General features: G+C 51.0%; 1 protein-coding gene across 5 annotated transcripts in view; it reads right to left on the bottom strand.

Moving 5' to 3' along the window:
• Window positions 1-698: 698 nt before the first annotated feature.
• PASD1 (PAS domain containing repressor 1) overlaps window positions 699-13,067 on the bottom strand; it is a 107,350-nt gene continuing 94,981 nt past the window's right edge. For 4 of the 5 annotated variants that reach the window (XM_069811117.1, XM_069811116.1, XM_069811119.1 and 1 more), the window contains 10 exons: window positions 10,986-11,067; window positions 8,992-9,115; window positions 8,138-8,250; window positions 7,785-7,871; window positions 6,675-6,833; window positions 5,934-6,137; window positions 4,881-5,077; window positions 3,792-3,884; window positions 3,102-3,309; window positions 699-1,838 (listed from right to left, as the gene is read on the bottom strand). In XM_069811117.1, coding sequence (XP_069667218.1) covers window positions 1,668-1,838; window positions 3,102-3,309; window positions 3,792-3,884; window positions 4,881-5,077; window positions 5,934-6,137; window positions 6,675-6,833; window positions 7,785-7,871; window positions 8,138-8,250; window positions 8,992-9,115; window positions 10,986-11,067 — 1,438 coding nt within the window. In that variant the 3' untranslated portion in view covers window positions 699-1,667. The remainder of the gene's footprint in view (window positions 1,839-3,101; window positions 3,310-3,791; window positions 3,885-4,880; window positions 5,078-5,933; window positions 6,138-6,674; window positions 6,834-7,784; window positions 7,872-8,137; window positions 8,251-8,991; window positions 9,116-10,985; window positions 11,068-13,067) is intronic. The other variant, XM_069811120.1, reaches the window with a different exon arrangement.

Below are 13,067 nucleotides of genomic sequence, written 5' to 3' on the forward strand. Positions count from 1 at the left end.
CAACCTGTTTCAGTCAGGCCGAGAAAGTCAGGTTTTTCTGTCCCCCTGCTACCGAGCCCACGCGCTCGCGCCCGGCCCCAAAGCCAACAAAATCCTCCCAGTGCTGCAGCGCAGAAAATGCGTGTGGCCGGTGGGGAAAGCGAGCTAGCTGGCTAGCTATAGACATACCTATATCTACAGCATTAGATATCTCTAGCTATAGGTATATGTACCACTAGTTTTTTTTGCACGCTAACTTTCCCACTTGCCCCCTTTTCTTGAAACACAAGGCTGCCGGGGGTTGCCCGTGCCAAAGGCTGCTCCACCAGTAAGCACCAGCGTCCAGCTGCCTGCGGTGGTGCAAAGAGCCAAGAAAGCGGCTTGCACAAGGAAAAAAGCAAACAACTGCCAAGTAAAAAAAGGCAAAAAAAAAAAAAAAAAAAAAAAGCAGCACGCTTTGCTTGGATTCGACAGAGGTTACGAACTAACCCGTCCCTAAACCTTGCTCTGACTGCCAGATGGAGCTTTGCTGCTAGATGGACCTGGTCCTAACTGACCATTTTCTTGCAAAGCTTATAGTAATGGCCTAACCCATCTCCTACTTTTGGGCTCTAACAGTGCCCAAAGTCAGTACTCAGCTACTAACGCCTCAAAAATGTACATTGTAATTTTTCCTTTGGAAAGACACAAACAGTAGGGACAGTTAACTATACACCCACTGAGGAATAAACTGGTTTTTCAATTCATAAATATAAACTTATAGTTAAAAAGTGACAATTTACAAAAATACAATTTATTGCTGACCCTACGGGCTTGTAACATCACTTGTGTCATTGCGATCATACGTTTCAGGTTCGCCAAATTGAAACATGACCTAGCAAAACCACAAAGTTTGCCGTCATATGCTGTTCTACGCTTTTTTGTTTGTTTTCACGTATAGAAACATATACAACTACATCACTTGAAAGAAAACAACTAAAAAAAGAACGAGTAAGGATTCTTTGTCTGTAACCTGAAAAATATTTGGCTACAGGGAGTAAAAACCATATAAATTTATCTGCACTTGTTAATCAAAATAAAACATGACAAATACCTTGCTAGCTGCGATGTGAGCTGGTATAACAACAGTAAGAAATTCAGGCAAAAGTGGTGTTATGTAAATTAGCAGCATTATCCAATCTCCTGGAGAACAAAAAATTGCGGGACTGAGGTATAGAAAAAAGGAAAAAAAAAAAATCCACAATGGACCTACTACAGCGAAACGAGTTATGTACATGGTAACCCAATGGCGTCCTGTGGACCGGGAAAGTCTGTGTATGTGCTCCAAACGCCGGGCTTAAATTCACAGTGACTTTCAGCATCGAAGTCCCGAACGGAAAAGGGGTTTTCTCCGTTGCGAAGCAATCTTCGCGGCGACCCCGATCCCTAACCTCCTCGCAGCCAGAAAGCCGTCGCCTTCCAGTTGTACCGTGGTGCTGGGCGAGGGCGCGTACGGCTGCCGGAGCGGCGTGACGGCCCGGCCGTATGGAAATCCCGACCGACAAGGTGTCCCCCCCCCGGAGGGGACCGTCCCTCCGGCCACCACCTTCCCCGCGGGGCCCGACCTCACCCGTCCCGCGTTCCGACGGCGTCGTCCTCCCCTCCGAGCTGCTGCAGCCGAGGCGGTCCCTGCCTCCAGGACGCGGCGTTCAGGGCAGCTGCATCTCGGGCAGGTCTGGCAGGTTGCAGGTCTGGCCCTGCGTGTGGCGGTTCTGCTGCTGCGGGTGGAGGAAATAGCTCAGGGGGTTCTGCTGCGGGGCGTGGGGGGGCTGGAAAATGCACTGCGTCGGACCCCCGGGTACCGGCTCGGGACCTTGCATCTGGCCAGGAGATACAAAGGCGACAAGTCAGAGCTGCCCTATCGCCCGTCCGCTCCCTCTCTTGCCCCAGGGCTTCGTACCCAGGAGCGTTGAGTACCAAGTCCTAAAGGCAACCTCCACCCACCCAGGGCATGAGGAGTTGCGGACAAGCCGCTTGGGATGCTGGTGCTACCAGCACGATGCCTGGAGAGTACGGAGGGGAAGCAGGACCCGTCCCTCCTACCGGCCCCACGGGGAACCCAGCAGGAATGGAGACCTTCAAAAGCTGCTTGGATGCAAGGTAATATCTGCAGAATGTGGAACTTCCATCTTCCGCGGGAAGGATCTTCAACCAACGAAGAGGTTGTAGAGCGACCTTGTCCACGTACCACCCCGTGGCTGGTACCCCAAAGGCCTGGACTTGCTGGTTCACCCCCCGTCAAAGGCACTGCGGCACCAAAGCCTGGCTTTCTGTTGCCCTGGAGCTATTGATCTCCCACAGCATCATCATTCTGCTGTCCATATCGCTAGTCCTCAGGACCTCAGCGCAGCCCGTGAGCACACGTACCCAAAGCGGGGATGGCTCATGCCCACGTTTGCTGACAACAACGATTCGTTTCTTACTCTAAATCCAGTCCTGCTGCACGGCTACTTTCAGCTGTACCTACTCCTCCCGCTTCGTTTTCTACCAACTCTGCCTAGAGGACCGTAACTTACCTCTGCCAACCAGGCAAGTCTTGGAGAGCGTATTACTAATTAATTATTAGTTTCAACAACCCCTCTCCTTGGCAGCGTCATTGGTTTGGCAGGTACTAATGAAGCTGTGCTTTGAAAAACCAATATCACCTTCTCCAGAGGTTTGTGTTGTGAAACACCCATTTATTAGAAGAAAGCAGTGACAGCAGCTGATAAAACCCATTGCTATGCTGAGACGTAACAGCAGGAGGCATGTTTTCAAAAGAGCTTATCCCTTATTGTGTTTTATGTCTACAGCAAGATTCTCACCAGAGCTCCTCTGGATGACAAGCTATGCTTGAAAAACTGGATGTTTCTTCTGGACACTAAGTGATAACTGACTTCATTGGAAAATATGGCCTCGAACGGGTGCAGAGCCAGCCTGGAAAGGCTGAGCACTCGCTTACGTGCAGATACAACGGGAACAGAGGACGTGCGAGTGCACTGGCCAGGTTTGATTAGCCAGGTAAGCCCCATTTCTTCAAAAAACCCAACCCAATCCCAAAGCCATCCCTGGGTATCCTCAGAAACCTGTTCCAGCTCTATTACCTGAAGGTAGAGACGGTGCTGCTGAACCTGTTGCTGTGGCCACTGGTGGAGATGAACCGGTGTGTTTGCCTGGTGGGATGTGAAGCTGGTGTGGGGGATCATCAGAGATGGGGAGAAAACGGGCGACGGGGCTGGAGGTCGGACGGTGCTACAGGTAACTGGTTGCATCTGTATTGGGGGAGGCAAGATCTGCTGCTCTGCAACGAATCTGCCACGAGGAGGAAAATAAGGCATGAGAACCTAAACCCAGACCCACCACCGGAGCGGGCCCTGGGGAGCCCGGGTGCTGCAGGAACCAGACTGGAGCAGGGCTTGTCAACCCATGCAGGGCCTGGCGAAAGCAGGCTCCAGATTTCCCCTTCCCTATCAAGCACGGACTGGAACTGCAGAAAATTAAGGTTTTTAAGGCTGTATATCTCCTCCATGACTTGGATAGGCATTTTAGGCTTTGCAAAAGCCAGAAAACAGTTTTAAAAATTTTTTAAAAAACATTTTAGTTATCATAAAGTTCTTTGTAATTAAAAAAATATTCTCATTACTTTTTCTCCTAACCAGCTGAGCTTTTGTTTCTTTTAAGACTGAGACGGCTTGTGTTTGCGTGATCACGTACAAGTTTTTCAAAGTAATTTTCAGTGCTCTAAAATGCCCTGCTAAAACACTGCATGAAAACAGGGGCCAGTGAAGACTCACTTTCCTTGCTGCCTGCTGGCACTGCTCTGCGTGGCCTGGCCGCTGCCGTTGGCGGCGGGCATCATGGCTTGGATAGACTGATCCAACAGCATCCTGCGGTGGAAGAAAAACAGAGGATGGTCAGGAAAGGGAGAGGTCCAGACTCCTTACTGTCAGTCTGTGGAAACAAATCCCTGAAAATCCTCCCTGAAAGCATGCAAACCATCACCCTGAAAGAAAGCTAATGAAATAGGATGCTTATTGTAACCTTGTCTAATGCACTCGCAAAGGTGAGCTGAAACTTGCTAAATCTTTCATGTAAGAAATATGTTTTATAGATGGTGAGACCTCTAGGGTTTATCTTGTTTCCTTACGCAGTACTTCAAAACGGCTGGATCCTGTAGGACGTGTCTGCAAATACCTCCCTGAAAGGTGGTTGAATAGTTTGGGGCGGTAGTATGTGTTTTATACAACATTTCCAGCACTGTATAAAAGAAAAATGCCTTTGCCACGGCACTTGTCCTGGCTGGAGAAAAGACACTCTGGAGCTTCAGAGCAAGCAGACACAGGTTTGGGAAAGCCTGTCCCTGCTCGTTTTTCCTGTTCACTCCCTCTGACAGCAGCAGATGTCCAAAGGTTACTGAGCTACCTGGACAATTTATGGAAATACGGAGAGAAAAGGATTTCGGGCCCCTGAGGGTAGGGCACGGTGGGCACAGCACCCTGCTTGCACGCACGCTGGGCTCCCCACTAACGCAGATCTCTGCGGGAGGGAACGTCCTTACGTCCCTGCTGTGGCACCCAGAGACCATCGCTGCCCTGAGCCCAGATGTGCCTGCCCTCCCCGCTGCCCAGAGCCCAGATGTGCCCGCCCTCCCCGCTGCCCAGAGCCCAGATGTGCCCGCCCTCCCCGCTGCCCAGAGCCCAGATGTGCCCGCCCTCCCCGCTGCCCAGAGCCCAGATGTGCCTGCCCTCCCCGCTGCCCAGAGCCCAGATGTGCCCGCCCTCCCCGCTGCCCAGAGCCCAGATGTGCCTGCCCTCCCCGCTGCCCAGGTATCGCTATTTTCTGTCGCTGCCGTCAGGATGGTCCCAGCAGGGCTGCGTTCGTACCTGAGGCTCCTGTCCTGGCTGTAGTCAGACTGCGGTTGCCTTTCGCTGCCGTCGGTCGGCATCTGTGCGGCCACCGTAATGGGATGCGTTTGCGAAAACACCATGGGGTTGTTGTAGAGGGGCACTGAAATGCTCGTCTGCCCTGGCAGACACGTTTGCTGGGCTTGGTTTCCTCTCAATAGGTGCTGCTGCTGCACCTGAAATGAAGACATAGATACCCACCTAAGTTTTTTAAGCTCCCTAATTAGAAGGCTAAAATAACTGCTTCCAGTAGGTAGGTGGGAAAAGGAGAAGGAGCAGTAGGATATTCTCCCTGAACACAGCAGTAGGAACAGTGTATCTGTTCGGGACAACCAACCCGTTGTTTTCGTTTGTTGTCCCTGCACGGCGGGTGCTGGGATCCCCAGCGGTAGGAGCAGACGGTCTCTTGAGAAATCAGAGTACAAGGGTAAGGGCATGCAAGGCTCGAGAGAGAAGAGACCAGCTTAAGAGGGCAGGAGGACTGCAAATCCAAAGTCCCCAAGGAAAGCGTCTCATCCATTCTTTAAACCAGCAGTTTTGGTATTTTTTGCTTTTGGACACCTCAATTCTTTCCCAAGCAGATGTGACCATCAATAGAGTGGATTTAGGTCTAGCGATGACAAACTTGTTTTTCAAAGCTGCCTTCCAAGACTTCTCAGGCAGAAGACAATTAATCTTTTAAAATGATGCCTACTTCCCCATGTTACGAGGTCACAACTCTCACTGGCTATGAATGAGCATCATGCTGCAATCGCAAACAAGAAGTGAATGAGAGCCCAGACCTCCCACTCAGTTCCTCTCTGGTCCCCAGGACGGCTCCAGCGGTCCCCAGGGTTTAATGTTTTTAGGCTACTTGGCTTTTATTTTTACAGTTGTATGACATCATTAGCAACTGACTCCCGACACAAATTTCGTAATGCCAGCTATGGAGTAAAACCAGCACAGAGGAGATGCGCGGGACCACGGGGAGGGGGGACGAGTATTTAAAAGCCAGGAAAGGGGACGATGAAGACAACGAAGCAGGCGGCGGACCTGGGCGGCGGTGCCGCAGGGGTCCCTGAGGAATTGGCGCGGTGACAGCAGGTGGGTGCCGCAGTAGTGCTTTGTCCCCATAAGGCCTGGCTGCTGTGACTTCTTGGCCGTGGTCTGCCTGGGCGTCCCCGGCGGCGGCGGCCTCCTGGGGCTCGGGTGCTGCACGTTGTTAAAGACGACGGGGATCGGCTGCTGCATCAGCATCTTTAAATAGAAGAGACACGTGAGTTGTCGCAGCTCATGCAATGGTTGTACTGCCCGGCAGATACCATCTCTGGATCCCAGGCTGTCTCTATCAACATATATAACACTGCAGCAGCAACACCTCTAAATCCAGGGGCAAAAAGTGAACCACGAATAATGGAAAATCAAATGTTAGCTTGTGCCCAAATATTTATTCAGAGCCATGACCGTTCCAGCTTCGTTATGCCTGTTGCATTTTGCCAGTGTGGCGATCCAGCAGCACTAACCAACCACTGAACCGCCAAGCTTTTTGTGCAGGGGGGACTTTGGATTAGCTCTGGATTGTTTTTTTCTAAATCATGAAAATTACTGATTCAATACTTAAGCAGACACTGACACCACTCATCTCCTGGGAGACACTACTCTCACATCTGAGACCAAACTCCCAATTTATCCAGAGCTCATTTCTAAATGATTTTGCCACTGACAATTTTGTTACTGATCTGTGTACTCAAAAGAAAAGCAAACAGTTTGTGGGTTTGGGAGCCCCGGGGGTACCTGCAGGTTGGAGTCCTGCACTAGCTGGAGCTGCTCCTTGATGACGTGGAGCTCTTCTTGCTGTGTCTTGATGTCAGCTTGCAGTATGCGAGTCCTCTCCTCCAGCTGCTCTTTCAGCTGATGCATCATCCCCAGCTGGGTTGGGAAATGGTACACTGGCTGCGGAGAACAGAGAACAAGATCACGGGGTAGGACCAGTCCTGCTACTCACATTCATAGCGATACTGTCTTCACAAAAACGACTGCTTTTCAGCTTTGCCATAGAAAATACGATGCTGACAAAAAAACGGCAATTGCATATTTAACCAAAGTACCAGTGTACTTCCAGAGCAGCGGCACAGCTGGCTCAGACTCAGTGCTTCGCTCCAGATCTTGGTCTGTTACATTTCTGTGCAGATGTAGTGTCTACGCACGGGACTCCCCTGTCCCTTTAGTGGGACACCCTGCTGATTTTGGACCGCTTGCGTTTTGTGGCAGATGCTGCATGCAAACCTTCGCCACACCTCCAGGCTGGGCTTTCAGTTGTGCTGCCAATTACGTTTGCCAAATGCCAGGCTCCAGTTAGGTTGTAATCCCACCCTGGGATCCATCCTTCACACCTACCTTGGCCGCCTTCAATCCCTGTATTACAGTCTAAATGCTTACTACACTGACCTCAAAGCTCCATGAGGACAGGCCTCATAGTTATGATTTATGACTCCCACATTTTTCTTGTGGGTTTTTTTTTTCCCTTTTTCTGGCCTAACTCAAACGTTCTATGACATCCCCTTCCTCTACGAGGGCAATAAAACTCTTCAGCATTGTATCAGCCTGTAGTTAGTTGCTAGCAATTCAGAGATGAGCCTTCAGCAGCCCCCAATGGTTTTAACAAGCGTAAACCTTTTCCTAAGCTATTTCCTTGGGTGTCCTACCTGCTGTCTCCTCGCTCAAATAAGTGGTTGCAATCATTTAGTTGCACATAAACCCCAGTAACAGCAACAGAAAGGCCACTGAAACCTAGCCCCCACGCCGGGACCAGCCAGCAAGGAGGTAAGAGCGGTGAACCGGAGCCACCGAGTCTGCCCCACTGACTGGCCATACCAGTGCGTTTAACAAAAATAAACCACGTACCATCACAGCGTGCTGAGAGGGGACTGCCGGCTGAGCCACGGGATGCTGAGGGAGGTGCTCACCAGGGGCTGGAGGAGTTACTATGGCCTAGAAATGAAAACCTTGCCTTACTGTAGGTCCATAGCACCTCTAGCGCAGAGTTGGTGCGACACCAGCTCGTACTGGTGATAAATAAGTGCAGGGAATTAGACAACTCCACGTGGAGATCTGAGGAGAGTCTGAAGGGAGAATTTAAGCCCCGGCGTGCCCCCTGCTGATTGCAAATCCTCGGCGTCAGCACCCATTTTTTGGATAAAGGCCATCTCACGCGTTACAAACCCCCCGAGAGGCTTTTGCTCGCCGGTCCCACCGACCTGAGCGCTTCCAGCCGACGCCAGCCGCAGGCCTGCCTTCTTCTCCGCCTGCCCCGCCGGCACTGACGGCCGGGTGGGAGTGCTGGTGTCCGTGTGTCGCATGGACGACGTGGCTGGAAAAGAGACAGTTTACTATGATACGGCAGACCCGTGCCCGAGCACCCCGGCGAAGCCTGAACTCCGCGGACGCGCGGCGACCCAAACGCTACCGAACCGGGTCCCCAAACCGTGGTCCCTCTGGCTCCGTGGGCATCCCCAGATGACCTTTCCCACTCTCCCCTGGCAAGTATTTCGAGCAAAGCCCCCTGAGTTGGCTCCTACCCGTGGCCCCGCACGCACGGGCGCTGCGGTCACCTCGCTACTGTCCCCAGGGCAGGGGGGGACGCTCGTGGGAGCTGGCGTGAAGCTGGCAGCAAGGCAGGCAGCCTTCTGCGCTCCTTCTGCAGGGATCTGTCGTCAGGGACCGAACTACCTCATAAGAAAAGTTTTGTCAGCGAGGTTCGGGACTCTGTCAAATTGCTTCAGCTTAGTGAGTCCCCTCCTGTCCCCTGAGCCACGGCAACCACCCAAAACCCTCGGCTGGTGGCAAACGGGGGGGGGACGGCTGCTCTCACACAGGCAGCGGGCTAAGATGGAGAAGGCAACACGCGGCCGCGGCTCTGCTGCCGTACCGTAACTTCTTGACGGCACAGTATGTCGGTCCCGGTGCTGAGCACCCCCCTCCCGCCCCGACTCGGTCACTTCCAGCTGAACCCCAGTATTTCGGAGGTCGCTCTGCCCTCCAGCCCGCTCCACACCCCCCACGCTGGGCCTGTCCCCGGCCACGCTGGCACCCTACACGCGGAGTCACCTACACGCGGAGTCGGAGAGGGCGGTGTGCGAGGAGCGCCGGGAGCTGTGGGACGACAGGGAAACTCCCTCCCGGCTGGCGTCCTGGCTGCTGCCGCACTGCCCCACGTCCAGGTAGCTGCTGCGGCTCTGCGGGGAGCGAAGCACAAGCGGTGAGATCGTCAGCAGCAAAGGACGGCGCTGGAGGGGACCTCCACCTTCCCTGACCGCTTGCGGGCAGAGAAAAATAGCAGGCTGGGCGCAGAGAGGGCCAGCACTGCAGCCCCAAACCCCGGTATTCGGTCAGCGCCTCAACGTTCATGCTAAAGCCTTCGGGTATCCCTGTGCAGACAGGACCCTCAGGATCACATCCCAGGCACCCCTGGCTTTGGGGAGATGCCACACAATTCTGTCCTGGGACACCCCTCCGACGGCAGCAAGCGGCGGTGGGGGGGACGCACGCCGTGTGTCAGGTGAACGCCGTGGGGACTGCTTGCCCGTGCCCCCCGCTCCGACCTGCCACCCTCCCGCTCTCCTGCCTGCGGAGCTGTGTGCACGTGGAAATACGTTTTTTTGTAATTCGCTTCCTTCTGCCTGATTTCTTCAGGGATGTCACAGTCTGTTGGCCGTGGCACGCTGGGCAGGGGTGGCAGAGGTAACGAATGAAGGCGGCAGGAGGGGCTGGCCGGGGAATGGTTTTATTCGCTGCAGAGATGGAGAGAGATGGCCGGGAAGGGACACGGAGCAGCAGTGGGACAGGGACACCAGCTGCAGCCCTAGAAGAACCTACAGCAAAGGGCTCCCGCGAGGGACAGGTACCGGGTGATGCTGAGGGCTGCAACGCTGCTCGTTGCTCCCAGTAGGCTGTTCTGGGCAGGAACCCGGCAGCACATCCATGGAGGGGAACAGCCTAAGCTAGGGAATATTAACAGCTTTGGAGCTGTCACACCAAAATGACAGATGCCACCTGGCAGATGGTTTATGGCAAACTGTGCTGTCTCACCTGCAGGACATGGGTGACCACGACGGCCGTGCCACCACCCCCCCAGGGAGCTTCCCACTCCCATCCAGAAGATCAAGCAAGGGGAGTGATCATTCTGCCTCTCCTCCAGCTGCCTCACATCAACAGATGCAGCTTAAGGTCTGCCAAAAAACATCTCAGCTATCGTGTGGAAAGGGGAAAAAGACACAGAAGTGGGCTGTGGTGACAGAAAAGCAGCTGTTTGCAAGACAGTCCTCGCTCAAGTGCAAAACATCTCTGGGACAGCTTCCCCCATACATCCCATAAACAGCTTCTATAAAATAATGTCTGAAGAGCAATGAGGCTAATGGAATGATAATTACACAACAATCCACTTGAAATTACTTTGATTACTGGTCTTATTTGTAAACTACTGAGAGGAAGAACTTAAAAGTAATTAAAATAACCTTGTTAATTGGGCAGGTGTGTGGGGATGCCAGACTGATTCAAGCCATGCAAATTATTGCTCTGGTCACAATCCTACACTTGATGCGATGCTGTCCAGTGGTGTAAACAGAGCTAAAATCTGGCATAAGTGTTTTCCCTTCACTCCCAATCTTTGTCTGAGTATCAGTGAAGAGCTGGCATCAACAGAACAGGTACCATGTGGTACTGCCCTGCGCTCGGGTCCTCTGCTCCTTACTAATGGTGACAGGTACAGCAATCTAGCCTCCAGCTCCGGCTCTACTTTTCTGCTTCTGAACTCAGGTGGTTTAACCTACTGTTTGAGTAACGGTCTCAGAAAGATAATGAATAGCAGAACAGCAGGAATGCAACCGCTGAATTTGCGGTTACACGCCTGAACCAAGACAGGCCGGTTAGAGCTATGCAGTGGAGAACTTCTCAGGGTCTGCTTGAGTCATAACCCAGCTGAAGGCTTGGAAGGAGATGGGAGTAAAGGAGAAGGAGACGAAAGAACAGATATTTTCCTAAGATTGGTAAGCAATTACTCAGTTTGGTTTAAACACCTACTCATTGAACTGTGAAGGGACATGGTACCTTTAGAGAAGAGGATGCCAGTTCAATTGATGACTCTTCAAGGCCAAGATCTCGCCTTCTTTCAGCTCGAACTTCCGCATAACTAAAAAAAATAAAACAAAATTTAAAATCCAGTTTTTCAGTCTGGGTATTGTTTACTGTATGGTAACTATCCTACCATACAGGTCACTATGGACTTTTCATGTTGAGTCAGAAGCTTTGCACAGCGCACACACGCACACGCGCACACACACACACTCTCTCTCTCATATACAAGGTACTTAGAGGAACATCATCACACAGCCTTGCAATCTGTGAATAACTGCACATGCTGAATATCCACAGACTAGAAACAACAGGGTGGTGTCCCAGTCCCACTGCGCCCAGGACTGCAGAGCCTATATGATTAATTGTACTAATCATTCCAAGCACAAGTGTACACTCTCCTTTGCAAATTTTGGCCCTGGATGCCTTCAAGCAAAACTAACCTAAACGCAAAGTGCACTTGGTTACTGAAGACAAAATTGGTGTGTATTCTCAGTACAGTTTTCCTAATAAAGGAGATTCCCATTCTCCATAATGAGGCATAAAAATGATCCTACAGCTTCTGTGCAGGTAAACTGCCATAGCAAATGTACATTTATTTTCTAATCTGCTGACGATCAAGAATCAATTTTTTGCACGTTGTACGGTAGCTCAGTGAGACCTAAGCCAGTGCCCTGGGGAGGAGGAGGAGGAGGTCAGGTCCCCTCTTTTTGAGGGTGCGCACGGAGCCGTGCAGCGTGCTACATCAGAATTAACATCCCTCACTCCAGTGGAAGCTCTGAATACAAACTGAGAGCCGACCAGGTGCAGGAATCCCCAGGAATGTGCCTCTAAAAGTGTATATTTGCTTTCCTCACTATTTTCTCCCTTAAATAATAAAATACTTACAGTAAACAATGCCAATGAGTCACCATTAGGATAAATTGGAGAGGATGTTTTAAAGACTCTTTGAGTGCTTGTGGATTGTGGGCACTGAAAGGTGCCAGAATTTAGGGTGCTGAAATATTAATGGGTCATAACCTTTGTGGGACGCAAGAGAAGTTGCTGAACTGAACTCACTTATATCATCATAGGCGGTGAACTTTCCTGAAAACACATTTTAACTTGTGTGTTTCAATAATGTATTCTAAATCTTAACTATATGAGACAGAATTGAATTTCAAAATCTATTTAGGACTATATCACTAGGTTTGAGAGACACTGGAAGCAGAAAGAAGAAACAAGTTCATGCACAATAAATACAGAGCTTAAAGTGAAGCCAAATTCCCTGCAGGGCAGCAGAAACAACACAGCTCAGAAGCAATCTCTCTGCCTAACATTTGCTTATGATAATACTTGACATGTAGTTTTCATCGGCACACACAGCTCTAATCACTTACACCTTTTCAGTGGTGTAAGGTGTTCTCAGTCTGTTTCAGAATCTAGAGAAGAATCCCAGTTTACTAGTGTTTGTTCTTCCAGATGTTTGACAACAAAAAGGGGGGCCAGAAAAAAATTCACAAATTGATTCCTGACAGTAAAGACTGACGCAGAGAGCAACAACTTTTTACTCAAGTTAATAGAGCAAACCAGTACGTCACTATTTTTTCAAGCCCTTCAGTAAATATATTCTCATTCTTAACACAATCTTTTTTGAGATGACAGCGGTAATCAAGCAGATTCGCCTCCAGAAGGTGCGTATCACAGAGCATCCCACACACGCACCGCCTTCCAGCACGGGTCTGCAACCGAGCACCAGCAGCTTCCCACTAGAGGGGGATCCTGGGCTGAATTTCAGGTGAGGAGGAAGGCTAGCAGGACAGCAGCTGACTTCAAGTCATAAAGATTTAAAGCTCTGATCAAAAGGTTTCGCAGGAGATGTATGATCCCATTCACACCCATAAAGCCGTCCGATTCTTAACAGCTTTAATTCTTCCTACGGCCATGTCATCGCTAAGGATAAAAGGGGAATGTAACACACTGATAGACTTGGCCAACCGTGGCTTGCAGGCTTTTGGCCCGGTTGCAAAAAAAAATGAGTAACGAAAACACATTATGCTTTTCCCCATGTTCCCTGTC

This window comes from Haliaeetus albicilla, chromosome 23, assembly GCF_947461875.1.
Source record: "Haliaeetus albicilla chromosome 23, bHalAlb1.1, whole genome shotgun sequence".
Lineage (NCBI taxonomy): Eukaryota > Metazoa > Chordata > Aves > Accipitriformes > Accipitridae > Haliaeetus > Haliaeetus albicilla.